The sequence below is a fragment of the Trifolium pratense genome, linkage group LG2 (assembly GCF_020283565.1).
Source record: "Trifolium pratense cultivar HEN17-A07 linkage group LG2, ARS_RC_1.1, whole genome shotgun sequence".
NCBI lineage: Eukaryota > Viridiplantae > Streptophyta > Magnoliopsida > Fabales > Fabaceae > Trifolium > Trifolium pratense.
Genome location: NC_060060.1, coordinates 43,155,429 through 43,179,290, shown reverse-complemented (window position 1 = coordinate 43,179,290; position 23,862 = coordinate 43,155,429). Strand labels below are relative to the sequence as shown.

General features: G+C 32.1%; 2 protein-coding genes, 3 long non-coding RNA genes and 1 pseudogene across 5 annotated transcripts in view; 4 read left to right on the top strand and 2 right to left on the bottom strand.

Moving 5' to 3' along the window:
* Positions 1 to 2,211: 2,211 nt before the first annotated feature.
* LOC123907760 lies at positions 2,212 to 5,673 on the top strand (annotated as a pseudogene).
* A 119-nt stretch (positions 5,674 to 5,792) lies between these two features.
* On the bottom strand, positions 5,793 to 8,055 carry LOC123907761 (UDP-glycosyltransferase 74G1-like). The gene is made up of 2 exons (XM_045958136.1): positions 7,127 to 8,055; positions 5,793 to 6,638 (listed from the first exon to the last, which is right to left on the bottom strand). The coding sequence occupies exons 1-2, from the start codon at positions 7,853 to 7,855 to the stop codon at positions 5,916 to 5,918; spliced, it is 1,452 nt and encodes a 483-aa protein (XP_045814092.1). The 5' UTR covers positions 7,856 to 8,055; the 3' UTR covers positions 5,793 to 5,915.
* Positions 8,056 to 8,655: 600 nt separating this feature from the next.
* On the top strand, positions 8,656 to 12,827 carry LOC123907759. The gene is made up of 2 exons (XR_006809375.1): positions 8,656 to 9,777; positions 11,977 to 12,827. It is a non-coding gene; the product is annotated as an uncharacterized LOC123907759 (long non-coding RNA).
* A 1,351-nt stretch (positions 12,828 to 14,178) lies between these two features.
* On the top strand, positions 14,179 to 16,595 carry LOC123907758. The gene is made up of 3 exons (XR_006809374.1): positions 14,179 to 14,707; positions 14,897 to 15,016; positions 16,176 to 16,595. It is a non-coding gene; the product is annotated as an uncharacterized LOC123907758 (long non-coding RNA).
* A 1,061-nt stretch (positions 16,596 to 17,656) lies between these two features.
* On the bottom strand, positions 17,657 to 18,985 carry LOC123907756. The gene is made up of 2 exons (XR_006809372.1): positions 18,642 to 18,985; positions 17,657 to 17,881 (listed from the first exon to the last, which is right to left on the bottom strand). It is a non-coding gene; the product is annotated as an uncharacterized LOC123907756 (long non-coding RNA).
* A 193-nt stretch (positions 18,986 to 19,178) lies between these two features.
* The window catches only part of LOC123907755 (UDP-glycosyltransferase 74G1-like), a 32,130-nt gene continuing 27,446 nt past the window's right edge, over positions 19,179 to 23,862 (top strand). The window contains exons 1-2 of the mRNA XM_045958134.1: positions 19,179 to 19,326; positions 22,463 to 22,705. The gene's annotated coding sequence lies outside the window, so the exon portion shown is untranslated. The remainder of the gene's footprint in view (positions 19,327 to 22,462; positions 22,706 to 23,862) is intronic.

Sequence of the window (23,862 nt, the reverse complement as noted above, 5' to 3'; positions counted from 1 at the left end):
CGAAATAAAAGTTTCCAATCATTTTTGGGGAAAATTTTTCGGGAGAATTATAAGTTGGAATATGTATTCTAACACCACTAGAATATGAAACCTAATATAGGACAATTGTAATTTATATAACCGTTTTTATGTATTTTGAGTTTTTATTTTGTCATTAAAGTTGTTTTTTTTATAAATTCTTATTTTGTCACTAAAATTGTTTATTTTATAAAAATTCTCAATATATTTCTCTTGTCAAAATATATATATATATAGTATTTTTTAGTTTTCACGACAAAAAAAATCTAAATTTGTCACCGTTTAAGATTGTTTTCATTGTGAAATTATAAATATTTGAATATTTTTTATACTCTTTTCGGCCTTAATTATAAATAAATTTTTACTTTTTAGATTTGTTGAATACTTAATATATCTAGTCTATAATTAAGACCAATTACATTAATTATCCAATAAATATAAATATAAAAAATTTGCTTATAATATTTAAGCCCGGAGGTAGTAGTTGTTATCCATTCCATCACTTACTTATGAAAAAAATTCACGGACTTACTATTTACCGGTAATGATGTCATGTGACTATTGGAAACACTGAGATATTCATCTCTTAGATGCCTTCTATTATTGACCTTTGTTCATTTCTTTTTGTTTTTCTATGGAAACTTTTGTCCATTTCTTATGAATAAGAGATAAACATAAATGCATGTCATTCTCATGATTCAGCAAAATTAACTTTTACATTCTTCATAAACAAATATGTCTTAGGAAAAACCTTTTCTTCCATTCTTGTCTCTGCGGGAAAAAAATTCCCTTTTTTCAAAGCTTCAAACGGATAATCACTATGAAGAATTCCATCATCAGTGCAAATTAGCACCCTACGCCTACGGGCCATTTTTCAACACTTTGAAAATACTCGTGCCAAAACTTTGGTTTTTTTAAAGTTTTGTATATGAATTAAGAAATAATAAATATTAATAAGTTAATTTTTTTTTAACTCTTACTTTATTAAGAAAAAATTTATTTAGGGATCGTTTTGATTAGTTTATCTTGAAGCTTATACAAACAGTTTATACAATAAAAATTAGGTTTTTTTATACTATTTTATAAGTTTTTTGTTTTGAAGCAATGCTATTTTATAAGTTCACACCGCACAAAATTGCATTTTTATAAGCTATTTTATCATGACCTACATTGACAAACTTATAATAATATATAAAAATTGCATAATCTATTTGCATAAACTCAAAAATAAGCTAATTTAAACGGGCCCTTAACGTCTGTTTGTTTTGGCGTCGGGAAGCCTCAAAAGCGATTCTACAGGCTCAAATGCGATTTCATCTTTTTTTGGACCGTTTGGGTAAATTGCAAACACAATTCTATAGCTGTGATTCTAAAGCTAAACGAGTTTATTTGAAGCTAGAAAACCAAGCTTCTACGGTGAAGTGAATCGCGTTTTGAGTTTTAAGGATGTCTTTTTTTTTTTTGTCTTGTAATACAATACAAATATAAAATAATTATATAAAAAAAATAAATGAAATTTGATTTTAAATACACATATGTAAAGTCCATTTTAAAAATCATATATCCAAAATCAATTTTGATTCAAATTATCTAAAAAAACATAAAATCTTGAGAATCACTTATACATATATCAATTCTCTTCAACCCACTTTTAATCAAAATCAAATTTATCAAATTCAATTTTGTCAAAATCAATTCTTGTCACAGCAAAACCAAACACATAGTGAAATGGAAACTTTATCTCTTTTTTCCCGCCACCGCCGCCACCCTGTCACTACAATTCTTGAAGCTTCTTCTTCTTCTTCTTCTTCTTCTTCTAGGTATGTTTTCATTGCTGTTATTGTCACTCAAATCTGTCATTTTATTATCCCCTTTATCAATTAAATGCTATCACCACATACAAACTGCGATTCCGTAAGGATGTTAATCTTCTCATATATATGCTTCGGTAAGTTGCTTTAATTCCTTAATCACATCACATCTCAGATTAAGATTATGTTGGATTTTACTGAAACCACATTGATTTTGTGAAGTCTAGGGTTGCAACTACAGAGTACATATGTTTGTCTCTTTTTTGTGAATTTGCCTTTAATATTGTTGTTGCTAGTGATTCATCGTGATCTTAAGCCGGAGAATTTCTAGTATTAAGGCTATTGATTTTGGTCTTTCTATATTCTTCAAGCCAGGTACGGAACTGAATCTGAGGTGTAGGGGGAGGGATTGTTTGAATATTAAGTGTTTTGAGTGAGGCTAGAAATTCTTAATTGTAGTAGCTAGTTTTTTAGGCGGAATTGTTGAAATTTATGCTTGATTGTTAATGAATGCTGCAATTGGTTGGTGGGTCTAGTGTTTGTGTGTAATCTAGCATACTGGATAGGAGGATTAGGTTTGATAAGGTCTACTACATTTTGCATCTGCCAAGTAAAAGGGAAAGTGGGGTTATTTTTTGTATTTTCCATCCCGTGTTTAAAAGTCCAGATTCTGAACTTGATTTACTTTGATAGTAATACCTTGGAAATGTGGTGAAGTCCAATCTATCAATTGTTTTCTTTATAGCAACCATTTTCAATATAATTGTTTTCATTTTAAGAACTTCTATCATGCCTTATAGAGACATATCTAGAATAGCATAACATTCTTGAGTATGTTGAATGAGCATATTCACTATGTAGCACCAACACTTTATATTAAAGGCGTGACAGTACATCAATATGATACTTGTTTTGGTTACTGTTCGAGGCTAAGGGTAGTTTATATACAACACCCACACCTTTCAAACCACTGAGGTGCCTTTTCTACAAAGGACAAAATCGTGACGGGTTAACCCCAAAGCGGACAATCTTTCGGAGATGTGGACTTGACGTCGGATCCGAATAGTTACATACAATCACTTTTGTTTTCTCTAATTATTACTTGTGTTTGTGTCAAGTGTCTGTGTAAGTGATTCATAGATTATTCATAGTGTTGTGTTAATAACAAGTTAAGAGACCAGGAATGTGTTCGTTCTTGTGGACTGAAATCGGGTGTGGGTGGATGGATGAATAAATCGATGCCCTTTTAATGTACAGGTGTTAATTGATGCCACTGAATTGAAGGATTGAAAATTCCCAAGAATGCATTGTTTTTTGTGTATAGGGAGAGGTAGGATTGAATAAAAGATAATAATATGTTATTTTTAAAATATTTATTTGAATGTATCCAAAAAAAAATAAATGCATTTTTTCTGTAAGGTATAGAGACTTGTGTTTTGGGTCACAAGTGTGTAAGGTATATAGACTTGTGTTTTGGGTCACAAGTGTGTGGTTGGATTAGGATATGATATCCTCCATTAACCAAAATTTGCATTCCTAAATCCTACTACTGGTTGATCTTTGCAATTTCATTTCTAACTGATTATTCCTTCATTCATCAGAAACTAAGTTCTTGAGCAGCTAAGATACATGGATAAAGAGGACGCCCCGCAAATCCCCAGAAGAACGACAAGGTCTTTATCTTCAACATCGAATTCAAATATTAAACCTGCATCAAAAGAAAACAACAGCCTTGAATCCCTAACAATCAATGACCTTTTGGTTGGAGGAAACCCTATTAGCCTGGATGATATAATTTCCAGTTTTCCCGGTAGAAGTAGTCAGATTCATGAGATTGTGCGTCTTTTAGGACCTTTGAATTCGCCAATACTTCCTATGTTTGTGTATGGAGGTGCTTCTACTGGAAAAACCAGTATCATTCTTCAATTATTCAAACGTTTCCAAAGGCCTCTTGTTTACTTTATTCTAGTTGTAGGACGTGTTATAACCAACGTCTATTGTTCGAGTGTGTTCTAAATCAGTTACTTCTCCATAGAAAAAATGCTGTCAATTGTTATACAAATGCAAAGCGTTGTGAAAGACCGTCCGATTTTATCAATTTTCTTCGTGAAGCATTGACCAGTGTTATAGACAAACTGAAGGTGAAATCAGAAAAATCGATCTCAGAAAAGAATATACATGGGGGAATGGGAAATATGATCTACTTGGTATTTGACAATTTTCATCTTGTTCGAGATTGGGACAAAAGCTCGACGATATTGCCCTTACTCTTTAATCTCTATGATATGCTAAATATGCCTGAGGTTGGTCTGATTTTCATCAGCAGTGCTTCACCAGATACGTTTTACTCTACTAACATGGGTTATGTGGAGCCTATCCCCATTTACTTTCCTGATTACACAGAAGGCGATATGCGTCAAATCTTATTGAGAAACCAAGCGAACCAGAAGTTGTATTCCTCATTTCTCGAGTAAGACATTTTTATCACTAATATCTGTTTCCATTTTAAGCTTTACACAATCTCATATAGTGAAGAGTTTTGTTTCTTTTCATGCAGTGTAGCTCTGAGGCCTTTCTGCAGAATTACTCGGCAAGTTGGTGAGTTGTCTTCTGCATTAAAGCCATTATTTGAAAAATATTGCGAACCTTTAAGTGATAAGGGAAAGGGAGTTGTTCCTAACGAAGACATGAAGAGGAGGCTATTCAATCACATTGCTTCCTCTCTGAACGATGTATTTAAGGTTTCATCTCCTCGTTCAAGTGAAACTGAGAGTGGTAAAGAGACAAAGCTTAAGGGTAATCTGAAGAGATCGGAGAGATCTGAGGAAATCAGTGATCTTGATTTTCATATGTCGACCAGTGCAAACTATCTTCTTATTTCAGCATTTCTTGCCTCCAGAAACCCTGCTACTCTTGATGCTTCACTTTTTGATTCCAAAGGTGGTTCTGATAATCAAAAGCGAAAGAGGAAGTAAGTATTGTGATTCAAAACAATTTTTTTCTGTGCCGAAAAAACATTGCTCTGCAATGTTTTGAGACTTCAGTGCTAGTTTAGTACCTTCGATATTTCTTTATTATTTAAGCAAAACCTTTCTTGGCTTTTTATTTGTTATTTTTACTTATTTTCCTTTTAAATTTATTTTCTCCGTGAGAAGAATTATGAATTGAAGTTCCAACCGTTGTTTGGATGGATTTGTTATATTTTTCATAGTTATTGATAAAAGATTTGTATGTGCCCACAATACATTCTTATTGAGCATTACTCAATTATTATTGTTGTTGTCTGAATATGATGTTGAATGCACAGGGCCTGTGAGAAAGCGCTTGAAAAGAAAGAAATGTTAGAAGAGGAACTACTGATGAAAGGACCTGGAACTTTTCCATTAGAGAGATTGATAGCGATCTTTCAGTGTATTGTTTCTGTTGGAGAAGACGCATCTGATGAAGAGGAACAAAACAATGAAGAATTAGGAGCTCAATGTGGTAGCGGTTCACTGATGTCTGATGTTCTTTTGCAGCTATCCACTCTCTACAATGCTAATTTTATTTTCAAAGGAAAGAGTTGTCCAATTGAAGGCTCAAATCGGTATCGATAAACTATATCTGAAGATTTGGCTTTAAAGGTAACATCTTTGTCTCACTCACTTAATAATCTCATAAAGTTCTTTGTTATATTATATCGAAATTCCATTCTCGCACGCCTGTATAATGAAGAATAATAATTTCAATATTGTTTAAGCAGGTTTCAAGGAGCCTAAAGTTCCCACTATCAAAGTATCTGTACAGAAATTAGTAATCTTTGACATTGACAGCTTCACAGAGCTTTGCATTTGGATGGATATTTTAAATTCACTTTGGACGAATATTTTAAATTCACGCAATTAGTACATTGGTGATGACCTAGTGGATCAAGATTGTATAGTCTAAATTCCAATTTCATTAATTTCGATTTAGAAAACCAAATGAAAATCTGCGTAATTTGTAAATTGTAATTGATCAATCAAACGATTATCAATACACTAACAACAAATGCAGGAACATCCGAACTACGGAAAATCCTTTTAGTTGTGGTACAAGCTATGTAACTTAGCGGAGTGTCAATTCATTCAAAAACTCAACAATATTCTTATCAGAACTTCCACCTTCATCAACCACTATCTTGGCGAGACTCTTCCAATTAACGGCATTCTTCTTCATTTCATTTCCCTTTTCCGTCTCCATTATTTCCGTTATACAATCCTTAATTGTTTCTCTTCTAACAACCCCTTTCTCATCAGCAATACCTTTAACTCCAATTTTCCATACATCAACAATAAACTTTGCATTTGTGATTTGATCGGTCCAAAGTGGCATCGCAATAACAGGAACTCCAACACTCAAAGCTTCCAATGTCGAATTCCAACCACAATGTGTCACGAAACAACCAACAGCTTCATGTGTTAACACTTGTAGTTGTGGACACCAATTGACAATTAATCCTTTCTCTAATGATAAATCCAAAAATTCTTTTGGAAACTTTCCCTTTTCTGAATCTCTAACAACCCATATGAAATACATTTCACAATCTCTTAATCCATAAGCTATTTCCTTTGTTTGGTCCTCACTTAGACCTGCCAAACTTCCAAAAGAGACATAGACAACTGAATCTTTTGGTTTATTATCTAGCCATTTGATGCAAGCTTCAGAATTTGGACCAAAAGTGCTTATCCCATAGTCATTGTCATCTTTGAGTCTTTTGTCTAAGAACATGGATGGAACACATGGTCCTATCGTCTTTAATCGCCATTTCTTCGCCAACCAATCGACAACCTAATTGAAATTTCGAATTAGATTTTCAAATATAATATAAGCTCGTTAGCACAAACACTTTTAATTGTAGGGATGTATGTGTCAAACACTGACACAATACGAACACCTGATACAATACAAACACGGATACATCGATAATGTAAAAAACAGAGGACACTAACACATATTTATAAAAGATCTAACATGTGTCTTATATATATCGGACACCGATCCAATGAGCAGCGGAGTAAAGGAAAAACTTTTTTTTTTGGACACCCGTTAGAGTTGTCCGACACTCCGACATGTGTCATACGAGTGTCATATGAATACCGGAAACTGACGTGTGTCGGACACAACGACATGCCTAATCATAGAGGTGTTCATAGCTTACACATGCTACTACATTAAATTAAACTAATTAATATTCTCAAATTATTACTCATGTCGGTTATCAATGTCATATAGTATGTTTGTGTAGATAGTTAATAAAATACAAGTAACTCACATACCTCTGGCTCAAGTTCATAAAAAGTGTTGACAAGAACCCACTCAGCTTGATCAATCTTTGAAAATTGGTTTGTAAGAATATCAAAGTAACCAGGATAGGTTCCATATTGATACAAGAAAGATGGCAAATCAGAAGCTTCAAGCTTAGGCAATCCAGGCAAAATAATTTCACTCTTTGAAATTGGTAACTCAATCCATTTCTCAAAAGCATGAAAATTGATATTATTAACAGAACAAGCTTGAGTTAAGAAAACACCAACAGGGATTCCAAAACTCTTGGAAACATCAAAAGTCCAATGTAAGAAAGCATCATAGATAACACAATCAACAGGGTTGTTTGAACTTTGAAGTTTTTGAAGAAGTTGAGAAAGTGTTTTTGGTCCAATTTTCCAGAAAGTTTCTTTGTAAGATTCCATGTTTTCTGCTGATGAAAGTCCTCCATTGTCATAACCATCTGAGATGCTTTCAATTTCAATTGAATTGAGATCTAGGTTGTTTTTGTTGATTTTGTTCCAAATGGAAATTGTGTTTACTAGTGTTACTTTTACTCCTTGTTGAACTAAACGTTTAGAGAATTGGAGCATAGGATTTATATGGCCTTGTAATGGATATGGTAACACTAAACAATGTGGTACATGGTTTTTTCTTTGGTTTTCCATTGGGTGTTTGGTTTCTTTGTGGTATTTGTTTTCTACTTCAATGTGTTTTGTTTTAGAGTAAAGAAAGACCATATATTTGAAGAAGGGTGTAAATGATAAAGAGAGAATATAATTGCTTCAAAGTGGTAAGAGTTTTGGGTTCTTCAAGCAGTTGGTTAGAAGTTCGATTTTTGACTGCTACCAAAAGGAGTCTCCTATGCATAGGAAAGTTCGGTTGAAAGGGAAAAGTTACCTTGTGTGTTTTATAAGTTTTTCAACAAAAATTAATCCCTATTATTGGCGAACTTCATACCTATAAAATGATAACCTAAAAGAAAAAGAAAAAAAAGAAAAGAAGAGAAAATCCAACAAATCATTATCATGAATATTTTTTGAAACACTCAATGTATGTAATATTAAAAAAAAGATAACAAATAATTAATTCAATGATTGTGAACTTTCCATGTAGGATTTTGGCCTTTTTCCTATTGTGATTTTGGACTTTTTCTTTGCAGGAATATTTTTGAGTTTGTGGATATTCCTACATCCACCCTGAAAGTTCATTGGTCACCGTTTCATTCATTTTTGACGATTAAAAAAATATGTCCATTTCCATTTAAACTGTTCGATTTTAATTCATCAGTCACTATTGCAATCTTGATCCTGATCCATTATAAAATAAAATGGTTTGTAGCTGCAAATTTATTATAGTCTAGATAGTGAGTTAGTAACAAATTTGCATAATTTTTTTTGTTACAGTAGAGAAAACAAAACAAAAAGACAAAATAGAAGCGAAAATTACTCCCGGATGAAGATTATCCCCTGCGCATCAGCGAGTAAGAGAATAGAGAAGTCACTTGGGGGCGTAGAGATTTGAAACTTGATGGCTACAACAGGACAAAAGATAAATGGTTTAATTTAGAATCTCCCATAATTTTTTTTTTCATTTAGACGTTTTATGCTGCATTGTTCCAACTAATTAAGTTAAGCTCACATGACTCTCAATCTTCCTTTTTTTTCTCTAGATTTTCACTTCAATAACAAAATGTGAAATTCCTTGCAAAAGATAAATAAATAATTCGTGGAATGTTTATTATATTTTTTAATCGATGAGACTTACTCTATCCTTTAATAATTTGGGATATTTACCCTACAAAAAACCACATAAGTTGATTTGCATGTGGTAACTACACAATTAACACTACTAGAAAAATGAAACTTAGAGACGGAAGAAATATGTCGCTAATTAGTCAAATTTCCGTCACAAACACGTTTAATGACGGATTTAATGACGACCCAAAATTTGTAACCAATTTCAATGTCGCAAATTATTAGTGAGGAAATTTATCATACGTCATAAATTGTGACGGAATAATTCATCACAACGGAAATATATGTCACTAATGAGAGACCAAAAATACATTTATTCTTAGAATTCCCTCTCTAATTTATGAGAAATTTCAAATTCCCTAACTAAAATTTGTGACAGATTTGAAATTACCTCAAAATTTTGATGTAATTCAAATTCCACTAATTTGTGACATATTTTAAATTCCCTTACAAATTATATGATGTAATTCTATATTTTTTAGATGCAATATTTAATTCCGTCACAATTAGTGAGGAATTTTATTCGCTCTCTAATTTCCGTCATTAAATCAATTTTTTAAAATCTATTTCTATGTCGTTTAGCTCACCAACCGAACTACTTATTATACTACTGTAGATGCTCTTATGCTCTTATTAAAATGAAGAGAAAATTACAAATGAAGCATTTGGATCCTAACATTGAACACAGAAAGACTTAGAAATGGAGAAAGAAATAAAAAACCAAACATCTCACTGATTAGTAATTCCATATCCAACACAAGGTCACATAAATCCAATGCTTCAATTCTCAAAACGTTTACTCCAAAAAGGAATAAAAGTAACACTAGTAAACACCATTTCCACTTCCAAAACCATCGCAACCATAAACCTCAATAACTCCATTAATTTCGAAATCATCTCAGATGGTTTTGATATGGTTTTTTGTGTTTTTGTATTGCGGAATTTGGTGAGATATAAATTTAGGGAGAAAACTCTCCTCAAATATAGGGTTATATGAAGAATACTAAAGTTCTTATTTTATTCATTATGCTTATGGCTCTATATATAGAGCTACATAAAAACAAATCATATATTTTTAAAACAAAACTAATCCTATAATAAATTCTAAACAAATCTTAAATATTCTAAATAGAAATATAAATCATAAAACCTAATATTATCATATTTTAAATATAAATCTAAATAATATTTAAATCTAAGATCTTCAGAAGATATTTAGGCATATTATTCTCAACACTCCTCCTTGACTGAATATCTTTTGTGCGTATCCAATCTGAGCTTCTTGAAAAATTATTCTTCTTGTTTTGATTCTTCTTCTTATCGCAAGCTTTAGCATCTTTGTGCCTTGTGGACTTCATGGTAGAAACATTGCATTTGTTATGACTTTTAGGTGATTTTTCACAAGCGTATTTATTCTCCTCCTTAACTTGAAATTTCTTCAAAATACCTGAATCTTCGCGATCTTCTTTGAATTTAAGTTCTTTTTTCTCTTCAATAATATGATCATTCTTCATTAAATCTAAAACAAATTTTTTGCCTTTAATCTGAGATGTGATCACTTCCTTATTGTTTTGATCCTTAATCACACAACTTTTATGTTCAAATATCACTTTATAATTTTTCTCCAACAACTGAGCAACACTTAAAAGATTCTGATTAATTTCAGGAACATATAAAACATTGGAAATTTGTTTCATACCTGCATGAGTTTTAATTGAAATTGTTCCAATGCCTTCTACTGCAATTTGTTCTCCATTCCCAATTCTGACTTTGGAAATAGAAGTTTTATTGAGCTCTTTGAAAAGATCTCGATCATAAGTCATATGGTTTGTGCAACCACTGTCAATGAGCCATTCTTTTGACGGTTTGTTGGTTGTAAAACCTGAGATTGCAAGTAGTAATTCCTGGTCTTCTTCATATTGTTCATGAGCAATGTTAACATCTCCTTCTTGTTGTTGTGATGTGCATACCTTCATCATATGACCTAATTTACCACATTTTTCACATTTTGCATCAGACCTCCACCAACAATTCTTTGGTGAGTGATTATCCTTTTTGCAATGAGGACATGGTTTGTGTTGGTATTTCTTTCCAAAACCTTTTGCTAGACATATACCATCTATAGTTCTTTCTTCCCTCATAAGTCTTCTTTGTTCTTGTGCCTGCAATGCATGTAACACTTCTGGCAGAATGATTTTACTCAAATCTTTTGTGTTCTCCAAGGCGGCTATAGAGGCTTCATATCTTTCAGGTACCGTTACAAGGAGTTTTTCCACAATTCTGGAATCAGAAAATTGAGTGCCTAGTAATCGTACCTTATTAGCAATAACCAATAATTTATCAGCGTATGTCTTGATTGTTTCATCCTCCTTCATTCTTTGCAACTCGAACTCTCTCAATAAATTCATAACTTGCATGCTTCGAATCCTTTCATCTCCTTTATATTCTTCTTTTAGGTAATCCCAAATTTCTTTTGGTGTTTTGAGAGTCATGATTTTAATAAAGACGGTTTGTGAGACACTTGCAAACAAACAAGTCTTTGCCTTTGCCCTCTTGGTTTTTCTTTCTTTATGAGTTTTCATCTGTTCTGCTGTGGGATCTTTTGGTAACGAAGAAACATCGTAATCATCCTCCACAGTTTCCGATAGATCTAGAGCATCTAAGAATGCCTCCATTCTCACCGCCCAAAGATCATAGTCTTCTCCATCAAAGATCGGAGGAGCAACCTTTGAAAAATCCATCTTCACAGGTCCTTATGAACGTTGGCTCGGATGCCACTGATATGGTTTTTTGTGTTTTTGTATTGCGGAATTTGGTGAGATATAAATTTAGGGAGAAAACTCCTCAAATATAGGGTTATATGAAGAATACTAAAGTTCTTATTTTATTCATTATGCTTATGGCTCTATATATAGAGCTACATAAAAACAAATCATATATTTTTAAAACAAAACTAATCCTATAATAAATTCTAAACAAATCTTAAATATTCTAAATAGAAATATAAATCATAAAACCTAATATTATCATATTTTAAATATAAATCTAAATAATATTTAAATCTAAGATCTTCAGAAGATATTTAGGCATATTATTCTCAACAGGTTTCGACGAAGGAGGACTTACCGCCTCAAAGACGATCGAAACACACAAGGGAACCTTTCGTGGAATCGGATAAAAAACTCGAGAACGACTTCTTGACAAGTTAACATCATCAAACAACCCTGCAGATTGTGTTATTCATGATGCTTTTTTACCTTGGGTTGTTGATGTCGCAAAGAAATATGAACTACCTATAGCTGTTTTCTTAACTCAAGCATGTTCTGTTAATAACATAAATTTTCATGTTTTAAAGGGATGGTTAGAGTTTCCTTTGTTGGAGAGACAGATTTTGTTGCCTGGATTACCTATGCTTGATGCTTCTGATTTGCCATCTTAATTTTTTGTATAAAATGGAACTCATTGCGGAACGCCAAACACAAACACCACCTAATAGAGGTCCATCTCCTACTCCCAAAAACGGAAATCACGCCACCAGAAGACACCAACCCAGCCCCAAAAGTTGCCACCAGATCGACTCTAACTCCCAATCTCGAATAAAAAATGATCGGTCCATCAGAATCTTAAAAACAACTCCTTCAGACTAAAAATTGATGAGACCACAGTAGAATGAGAACCTAGGCAGACAAGTCCCAGTTCGAAGACTCCCTACAAACGAGACGATGACAGAGCCAACAAACACGGCAGCAACCGGCATAACAGTCTCAGCTCGAAGACCACCTCAAAATAGTGAACACCGACACAGAAGAGGTCAACCAGACACACAAGAACCCTGCAAATCTCAACAGATTTGGAAAACGGTCAGAGAAAGGACGAAAACAAAGAAGAAAACAACCGGCGCCTGAGAAGAAGGACACTGCGCCGATCTGAACACGGTGGTGCGGAGGGATAACACTACACACCACCACCACCGACACTACAACAATTGTTGTCTTTGGCAACAATGTTTTATGCAACATGTAAAAATTGTTACCTAAAAGTGGCTTAGTCAACACATTATGACTGTTGCCAGTTCTTTATAGGAAACGCTAAATAATTGTTCCCTTAAACTGAAAAGGGAACAGTTGCGGACTGTTATTATCATATTTCTTTTGCAATAGTTAACAACTGTGCCCCTAGATATTTGTGGGAACAATTTTTAGCTGTTACATTATTTATGAGAAAAGGCTACATTTATGCACTGTTACTTTTAATATTCAACATTACAAAGTTTTTTATTTAAGTTTATTTTTTGAAAGATAAATATTTGACTATGTTATTATAAGCAGGGCCGGCCCAAGCCCAAAGCAAGTGAAGTTAGGGCTTTAGGCCCCCAAAATTTGGGCCAAGAAATAGGCCTCAATTGTTTTTTTTTTGTTGGGGAAATAGACCTCAATTTTTAATATAGAGATATTTGTTCCTAATTGTTGACAGTATTTTAGTAATAGCGCAGCGGCTGAAGGCCTTGCATTTTTTAGCTCTTGGTCACAGGATCGAAACTTAACTGTTGCATTTTCAATTTATTTTTCCAAAAATTATTAATAAGCCTCATTTTCCAATGTTTGAATAATAACACACCACCACCACCGTAATTGCTTTCTTGGTGAGCAGTACACCAATATAATTAATTCACTAACAAAGTTAATTTTTTGACCTGATGATTTATTATAATTATTCATAAGTGATTAAATTATATTTTACAAAAATTATCAAAAAAAACTATTTTTTACAAAATTACCTATAACTTCTTTTCTTTTTTTTTTTTTAAAAAACTTGATATCCGGCCCTAGGATCGACTAATCAAAGGGACCAATCCCACTATTTTTTGAAAACTTGAAAAAAGTAATTAAAAATAATATTAGAAATAAAACAATTGTTTAACGATTGTTTTAGCCGAGGTGTGACAACTATTATTGTATAAAAGGATTAATATTTTTTTTTTATCATTTCTTTTATTTTTTTTGACAAACTTTTTTTTTAATCATTTCTAAAAGGCCTCATTTAATTTTTCGCTTTAGGCCTCAACATATGTTGGGCCGGCCCTGATTATAAGAGAAATTCTTAGGTGAGCTATCACCTAAGCACTAATGATTAAACACAAAATAATCACATAATTACAACTAATTAATATATTAAATAATTATAAATAATTAATAGAGAAACAACTAAAATCAAATCTCTATAAATAAGGAAAGAAAAAAAAAGTTATATAAAAAAACATGTGTTGTGCACTTTATTAATTTTTTTTCTTTCTAATTGCTCTTTCTAATCAAATCTCTATTAATTTTTAGTCAATTTTCTTTCGGTACAAAACACTAGTCCAATTCCCTCAAAAAAAAAAAAAAAAAAACACTAGTCCAATCTAAACACAAAACTCCACCGTGTGCCTTCCTTCTCCTTCGTCTCCTACTCTTCAAACACCACCGCAAAATCGAAAATCTACCTCAATCTGTAGCTCTCTAAATTACCTCTCACTGTTCAATCCCTAGATTTTTAGGGTTTCAGATCTATATTCCCTTTCACCATTCAATCCCTAGCTTTTTAGGGTTTTCGATCTATTCCTCTTCCTCGTGTTTTTTCTTTGACCAAAATTAATGGCTTCAATCCGAAAGACCCTATCTCCCCGACCTTCTTAGTGGCGTTATAGTTTCAGAGATTATCTAGCGGCGTTGGTGGCTACGATAAGGGTTTCATGGTTGATCATGTAAGCTTTAGCTTAAGCACGAACACTGAGAAGGAATTAACAGATTGTAGATCTGAATTTGTTGAAGGATTTTTTCTGGTTTGTGGTTCTAGGTTTGTCTGTCCTTTTTTCTTCTAGTTTGTTTTTCTGGGTTTGTTTGTTTTTGTTGTTGTGGCTGAATTTTTTAGGTTAATTTGGTTATGAGATATCGATTGTTTGGCTATGAGATTCTGGCTGAATTTTTGTGGCTCAATTTAATGTTAGGAAGAAGCATTTTAATGTTTTAACTCACTGTTATGCAGGTATTTTGGTGGGGTTTTTGAAATCAAGTCATGTGTGAATCCACTGAGATAAGGGAAAACATCTTCTAGAGTTCTAGCAAACTATATTTTGTCAATCTCAAGTCATTTTGCAACACCAAAGTAAGCTTAGTTCTTGTGGTTAAATAATGTACATTCCTTTTGTTTGTTTTTTCAAAGAAGGTGCTTGATGAAATATCTACTTATAAAACTTTGTTTAGGCTAAGCTATGTTTATTCTCTATGAATTCGAACTTCTATGTATCATGTAAGTAGTGGTAAAGTATTTCTTTTAATGTTAAATTAAATTAAATTAAACTATGCCTCAATATTTTATTCCTTTGTTGATATTGTTATTTCCCTGCCATGAGTTCCAACAATATATCTGCCTCACGACCTTCTTGAGAAATAACAAAAAGAGCACTAAGATTGCATATGTTATATGTTAATTCAGACAGAGCAGACACAACACTCTCAAAAGAAAGAAATAGTTTTAGTTGGTTATCATATACTTATATTATTCCTAATTCTTAATGTTATGGTGCTGCTATCCGTGTTTTAGCTTGTGGGGAGATGAGAACTGCCTTTCTAGCTTCGGAAGGCAGTAGCGGTGGGATTCTTTCTTTGCGAAACAAGTTTTTTATTGCTTCAGTCGCAGCAGATTGCTACTTTCTTTGGATGTGGTTTTGCTATCCAGTTTCAATTAGGTGCTGCTGTGATCTGTTGTGTGTTTTGGTGTTGCTATCCGGGTTGGTTTGTCGAGTAATTGGATGTCTATGACAGTATTCTTGGATGCTCTGCTATTTTGTGTTTGAGTTCAAGTTCCCCTTGGTTTAATTTGGTTTTATGCTATTTTTTATTTTGTGTGGATGCCATTAGCTTATGTTTCTCTCTGGTGTGCGCCCTTTGTGGCCTTGTGTGGGTGTTGGTAGGTATAATGGGATTGGTTTTAGCGATGTGCTCCCTTCCCCCTTACAATGCTATACAACCTTGGTTTTAGCGATCAATAAAATTTATAGTTTAAAGAAAAAATGGTAGATTGGCAATTATATTTTAACATATACTAGTTTGTTGTTCTTGTGAATATGATCGTTTGTTGTTCTTGTATAGTTAAGAATAAGAGCAAATGCATCAATTATTGGAGAACTCAATTTAATTGGGTTTGAAACGTTCAAAAATAGTTTATAAGTATGTTTGTGGTAGTATGCTATCTTTGATTGATGTAGTTTTGGGTCCTCATTATGTTTTTGTTCAGCTATTGATTAATTAAGTTGGTGTAGCAGGTTTTGCATTGGAGAAATACGATGAAAAGGAATTACGATCAAAGAAAGGTTGGAATTGATAATGATCGTTTAAAGAAAGTAACATAAGGCATATTGTAGGTGATTCTTCGTATGATTAAGTAGCCAAGATTGTGGGGGTATTGAAAGGAAATTTACTATTTTACAGTTTGCTCAATTTTAGTTGTATTTATAGTTTTGAGAAAATATTGTCTTAGTTTGTATTAAAAAGTCATGGGAGCATTAACCATGACTTTAGGTGTTTTATAGTTTTTTATTTGAATAAGTCTTCAGGTGTTTTATAGTAGCAGTACATGTTTGCTACTTTTTAGTACCCATACCATAGAGTGGAGGTACTCCACTATGCATTTATGTAATACTATACAAATATTTGAATAAAGGATTTCATGTATTTTTGCCTCATTTTTATTTCAAATGTATAAATTGAATATTAAATTTGGTCAAAATATTTTTAAAATTATTGTCTATATTAATGCATATTTAAAAATATGTTGCGTTTGTACCCAAAAAAAAAATTTAAATAAAAAAAAATATGTTGCCTATATGTAACAGGGACACTTGAAAATTGTTCCCTTTGCTTAATCTTTTGGTAACAGTTCTGAAGTGTAAATAGAATCGGCAACGGGTAAAAACTGTTGCCTAAAGTTTGCAGAACAACTGTTCCCTATTTCCGATAGCTTTGGCGACGGTTTCTAAAAGTGTGCCCAAAACGCGAAAAAACTGTAACCATAGATAATAGGTAACGCTCGCTTATAAAACGGGTGGAAACTGTTCCCTATACTTTTAGGCAACAATTTTCATGGTTTAGGCTACAATTTTGAACTGTTGTCTAAAAGCGTAAATGTTGTAGTGCGATTTACTACATAGTGAAAGAGATGTTTAGAACTTTGGATTTTAGGGAAGGAGCGGATCTTACTTTTGTAGAGAGAGGTCAGAAAGAAAAAAGTTAGAGAGAGGTTTGAGAGATAAGTGAAGTTCCCAAACAAAAACATTTATAGTGACTAAAACAAAATATCTCTATAATTATAAAGATTAAAAATATATTTAATTTTTTTTTATCAAACAAGAAAAGAACTTGGAAAAGCATCAACATGAAGAATCTGACATCCACTATATTTGTATCTCAATGATGGTATATATGTAGTTTGTTTATACGAATGATTTTTTTTTCTTTAAAATGTTATTGTTTAAAATTTAAAATAATCCACAAATTTATGATCGCTAAATAGTCACTTGAGTTAAACCAATTAATCACATGGAGTCCCACTCTCCATTCAACCGAAATGTGAATTGAATTGTTTAAAAAATCTAACCTATGACAATATTGAAACATAGTATTAGAGTTTATTGTCTGTTCAACTTTTTTTTTTTTTTGACAAACAGTATTTTTTCAACTTAAATATCACAAATATTAGAATCAGATTTAAAATTCTTTAGTGATAGGATTAAAATGAAGGCCATGGTGAAACATAAAATCAAGATAGAAGACAATTTAACTATAATATTTAGTGTCTTATTTCTTTTATGTTTAGAATACAAAGCTATAGTTTAAAGGTAAAATTATGAATTGAAAGATAAAAATAAAATTATTTAGTGGTAACACAATTATTGAAGAGATTATCTACTCTCTTGAATTTGATACCTCTTATTAACGATATCCATCAATGCACGTAGAAAGTTCATGTTGCCTACAAACATTTGTGGACAATCGTCAGCACTTTATTTTCATATGATAAAAGTTGCAATGAAATTTAGCTAACTATCTTCCTTTTTTAATGAAAAATATATTATATATTAATATAAACAACGAAAATAGTATAAAAAAAGGTTCTAAACAACAAAGAAAATAAGTGCAACAAATTTCTAAAGTCACGTTACAAAGGGGAGTGGTTATGGTGCATTAGTTTTTTCCTTATGCACCATGCATAAATAATGAAAATTGCTTAACGCACCCCCAGATTGCTTAGCGTCCCCCCAGATTTTCTTGCATGCCCCCCAAAACCATTTTTGTTGTGGAATGGTTTCACATTAGATGTACTTATAAATTTATAATGCCAAAACCATTTTTACTGTCGAATGGTTTTAGAGGGTTGTAATCCAAAATCATTCTACTTGTGGAATGTTTTGTGTGTTATTTATGTTAGGGTGGGGGGGGCGCATAAGCAATTTGGGGGGCGTGCTAAGTAAACTGGGGACGATAAGCAATTTGGGGGGTGTACTAAGCAAATTGGGGGGGCGCACTAAGCAAATTGGGAGGCGCGCTAAGCAATTTAGATATTTATGCATGGTGTGCATAAGCAAGGCTTATGCACCATAACTTATGTCGTTACAAAGTGCGTGAAATATCTGTGAGACATCCAAAATAAAGAGAAAAGAAGATTATATAATTTCATTTCAAAGTTGCAATTGCGTGAAATTAAAAAAAATATATAATTATTGGTTGCTTACTATTAGATGACATTCCTCCCTACATATGGCGTTTGGGTACCTATAATGGAAATTGAAGCTTAACGATGGTGGCACAATAGCCATTGTCGCACACAGAAACGAAGCATTGGGGTTCTACTACAAAATCAAAACAATCTTTAGTGGATGTACATTTGGTATCTGTGGGTTGCGTGTCAATTACCCAGCAGTCAACCTCTCCTGTAACAAAAAATAGGAAAGCAAATAAAATTATTGCGGGAGCTAACTTAAGATTTTTATTCATATTTTATTTCTTTTTGTATATGACAAATAGAATACAATTATATCAATTTATAGTGTATAAAGTTCATCAAATATTAAAACAATTAAATATTTTTAGCATTTTAATTTACCAATGTTATTTGCCACTTTAGAATATTTAGTAATTATGTCTCTTCGATATATCAATGTGTTGATTTTGTCCCTTAAACACATTTACTGATCAAGTGATATAAACAATTTCTAATCATTTAGAATTAACTATTTTTTAATGTTGTTGCTAACAGTGGTGTATTAACACAATGAAATGGTACTTTTCACTCCAACATAACGAAAATTGCAATAAAAGGTAAATTGTGTGAAGAAGATTTTTTGCTTGACCTTGGTGCTGAGTTTCGATGATAGCAAGATGAAGACCAAGACTTTAGAATTATTATTTAATTTAATTGTAAGTATGGTTTTTATCTTTGATTTATTACTTTTAATAATTGTATAACTTAGAATGCTCGGAAATTATTTTAAAATCAATTACAAAAAGTTTCTAAGTTAAATATAAAATTCAATATGATGGAAGCTTTTAAAACTATAAAATGCTGATTTTTTTAAAATAGCTGGCAGCACAATTTAAATCAGTTCGGTCGTTAACCGATTTAAAATGACATGTTGCTGTTTGTAATTTGATAACAACGCAACCTTTGAATTGGGTTTCTAAATAATTTAGATTCTTTTTTAAACTCAACAAACGCTAAGCAAAAATATAACAACAACGATAAGTAAATGACATAGTGATTTTTATACTGTTTCAACGTTAATGAGGTTACTGTGGTACACCAACTATGCCAAAAAAGGCTTTAGACCGTGCTTATTTTGGCGTTAGACAGTGTTTATAAAGCGCTATCTATTCTGACACTGCTAAAAGTTTAGATAACTCTTCATAATCAAGTAAAAGTGTTGTCTAATGGTACCATAAGACAACGCCTTTTTATAGAAGCGCTATCTTATGAAACCTTTAGACAACGCTTTTTTATACAAGCGCTATGTTATGGTATCTTTAGACAGTGCTTTTTTATACAAGCGCTATTTTATGATAGCTATAGATATCGCTTTGTATACAAACGTTATCTTATGGTACCTTTAGACAACGCTTTTGTATACAAACGCTATCTTATGGTACCTTTAAAAAACGTTTTTTATACAAGCGTTATCTTATATTACCTTTAGACAGCGTTTTTTTATACAAGCGATATCTTATGGTGCCTTTTAGACAACACTTCTATATACAAACAATTTCTTAGGTACCTTTAAAGAAAATGCGAAATATCTAAAAGAAAATTAAATTTTATTTAAAGATAATTAAATTTTAATGATATAATAAACCTTCAAAATATCTTAAATTTGCATAAAACTGGTAATCTCTAATAGAAAGTTCAAAACAACACATACGAATTCGAAATTTGCAGAAAATTGATAATATCTAATAGAAATTTAAAAACTACATATCCAAAATTACATAATGCTCTTGTTTCTATAAATATATGATTTATGACAGTAAAATTTAATTAATATAGTAATGTCTTCTTCTAAATGCCCTAACTTCATTGACATCGATCCTGCATATAAGATAACAAACACAACATATGTTATAAGTGATTCTATAAAACAAACTAAAACTAGAAACAACAATAAATAAAAACATATTAATGTGTCAAATTAACTAGAGAAGTACAAATATCCCTCAAGAAGGAAAATTATGTATTATTATCATTTAACCCATCATGTTGACAAGATAAACAAATTGAAAAGCATGAAATTGAAAGTTGAAAAGAAAAATAGAAATTTAACCAAGCTAACAACAACAAATAAAAAATACAGAGAATCTACTTGAGCTGCTTAAGATATTTGAGTAAAGAATCTATTTTTTTTACTCTGACCCATCGCAAGATCCAAAACACCACGCCAACCACTGGAACAAAAACAGAACAGAAAAACGTGAAACGACACCAACACCATAAAAAACGGCGCAAGATCCGCGGAATCACAACAACAACCATTGCTGTGACTACAACAACATCACCACCCCATAAGCACCCGAATCTCACCACCATGGAGGCCAAATCCGCGCCAAACCCACACAAAACCGACACCAAAACCCCTCAAGACCACCAGAACCGCGCCGAAACAACGACCAGCTTGCCGAGGGCGAAAAACGAAACCAGATCTACCACCACCATAACCGTCGGCTACAACCGTCGAAAAAGCAGAGGTGTGGTGTTGGACAGCCAAAACTCCAAGAAGAACAAAATAGAGGACGAAAACAAAGAAGAAAACAACCGGCGCCGGGGAAGAAGGACATTGCGCCGGTGAATTGAATTGTATAAAAAATCTAACCTATGACAATATTGAAACATAGTATTAGAGTTTATTGTTTTTTCAACTTTTTTTTTTTTTGACAAACAATATTTTTTCAACCTAAATATCACAAATATTAGAATCAGATTTAAAATTTTTTAGTGATAGGATATTAAAATGAAGGCCATGGTGAAACATAAAATCAAGATAGAAGACAATTTAACTATAATATAATATTTAGTGTCTTATTTCTTTTATGTTTAGAATTCAAAGCTATAGTTTAAAGGTAAAATTACGAATTGAAAGATAAAAATAAAATTATTCAGTGGTAACACAATTATTGAAGAGATTATCTACTCTCTTGAATTTGATACCCACTCTTATTAACGATAGCCATCAATGCACGTAGAAAGTTCATGTTGCCTACAAACATTTGTGGACAATCGTCAGCACTTTATTTTCATATGATAAAAGTTGCGATGAAATTTAGCTAACTATCTTTCTTTTCTAATAAAAAATATATTATATATTAATATAAACAACAAAAATAGTATAAAAAAAGGTTCTAAACAACAAAGAAAATAAGTACAACAAATTTCTCAATTCACGTTACAAAGTGCGTGAAATATATGTGAGACATCCAAAATAAAGGGAAAAGAAGATTATTTAATTTCATTGCAAAGTTGCAATTACGTGAAATTAAAAAAAATAATATAATTATTGGTTGCTTATTAGATGACATTCCTCTCTATAGTGGATCATGATTGAATTTGTTTAGAGTTAGACAATAGCCCTTATCGCACACAGAAATGAAGAGTTTGGGTTTTATTTCAAAATCAGGACAATCTTTAGAGGATGTACATTCGGTAGCTGTTGGACGCACATCATTAAGTACCCAGTCAACCTCCCCTGTAACAAAAAATAGGAAAGCAAATAAAATTATTGCGGGAGCTAACTTAAGATTTTTATTCATATTTTATTTCTTTTTGTATATGACAAATAGAATACAATTATATCAATTTATAGTGTATAAAGTTCATCAAATATTAAAACAATTAAATATTTTTAGCATTTTAATTTACCAATGTTATTTGCCACTTTAGAATATTTAGTAATTATGTCTCTTCGATATATCAATGTGTTGATTTTGTCCCTTAAACATATTTACTGATCAAGTGATATAAACAATTTCTAATCATTTTGAATTAATTATTTTTTAATGTTGTTGCTGACAGTGGTGTATTAACACAATGAAATGGTACTTTTCACTCCAACATAACGAATCCAACGGGTAATCTAGGACTTGGATTGGATCCAACACAATTACATGTATAAGACTGTGCTCTCATGGACATGAATCTAAAGGAAAATTGCAATAAAATGTAAATTGTGTAAAGATGATTTTTTGCTGACCTTGGCTGAGTTTCGATGATAACAAGATGAAGACCAAGACTTTAGAATTATTATTTAATTTAATTGTAAGTATGGTTTTTATCTTTGATTTATTACTTTTAATAATTATATAATTTAGAATTCTCGGAAATTATTTTAAAATCAATTACTAAAAGTTTCTAAGTTAAATATAAAATTTGATATGAAGGAAGCTTTTTTTTTTTGACAAAAATATAAAATTTGATATGAAGGAAGCTTTTAAAATTATAAAAAGCTGATTTTTTTAATATAGCTGGCAGCACCATTTAAATCAGTTCGGTCGTTAACCGATTTAAAATGACGTGTTGTTGTTTGTAATTTGATAACAACGCAACCCAGTGTTTTAAAAACAGAACCGAACCGGCCGGTTGGACCGGTTGAACCGGAAACCGGAGGTCTACCGGTTTGGTCTGATTGTTGGACCGGATAAGCAATTGAACCGGTGAGAACCGGTCAAAACCGGAAAAAACCGACGAACCGGCGGTTTTGCAAACCGGCGGGTTGAATTATTATTATTTTTTTAAAACAAAAACTAAACGAAACCGTTTTGCTTTTAAGAAGAAGAGAAACACGCAATACAGACAACCATGAACCTTAGCAGTTTTATGCATTTTAAAAAAAAAAACGAAAAATAGAAAAAGAAGAAAGAAATAAGAAAGAAACAAAGAAGAGGTATGACAATGAATCATTGAGAAGATCATAGATATGTAGATCAGACAGTTTCAGAAGTTTAACTGTATTTTCGATTTTGAAAGAAGTCAGATCAAATTAACAATGTTTTGGCCTTAGAAGAAGGAGGAAAAGGAGAAAACAGAGTTAAAATAAAAAAAACTAAAAAGAAGCAGTAGGCAGAAAGAGAAGAAGGAGGCAGCACAACAACAAGAAGAAAGAGAAATACTATATGGGTTAGCACCGTTTGAAGAAGAGGAGGTGAAAGATACTATATGGGATTGTGATGGTAATAAGAGTCCGGGCCCAGATGGCTTCAATCTTAACTTTTTTAAGGCTTGCTGGACTATTGTGAAAAATGACGTGATGGCTTTTTTACGAGAATTTCATAACAACGCTATTCTCCCTAAAGCGGTGACGGCTTCTTTTTTGACCCTTATTCCAAAGAAGGACCACCCTCAAATTCTCTTTGATTACCGACCCATTTGTTTGATTGGTAGTCTTTATAAAATTTTGTCCAGGATTTTGGCTAATA

Coding starts and splice junctions, on each gene's coding strand:
- LOC123907761 (XM_045958136.1), bottom strand. CDS start 7,855: ATGGTCTTTCTTTACTCTAAAACAAAACACATTGAAGTAGAAAACAAA. Junction 6,639..7,126: donor TTTATGAACTTGAGCCAGAG/GTATGTGAGTTA, acceptor AATTTCAATTAG/GTTGTCGATTGGTTGGCGAA.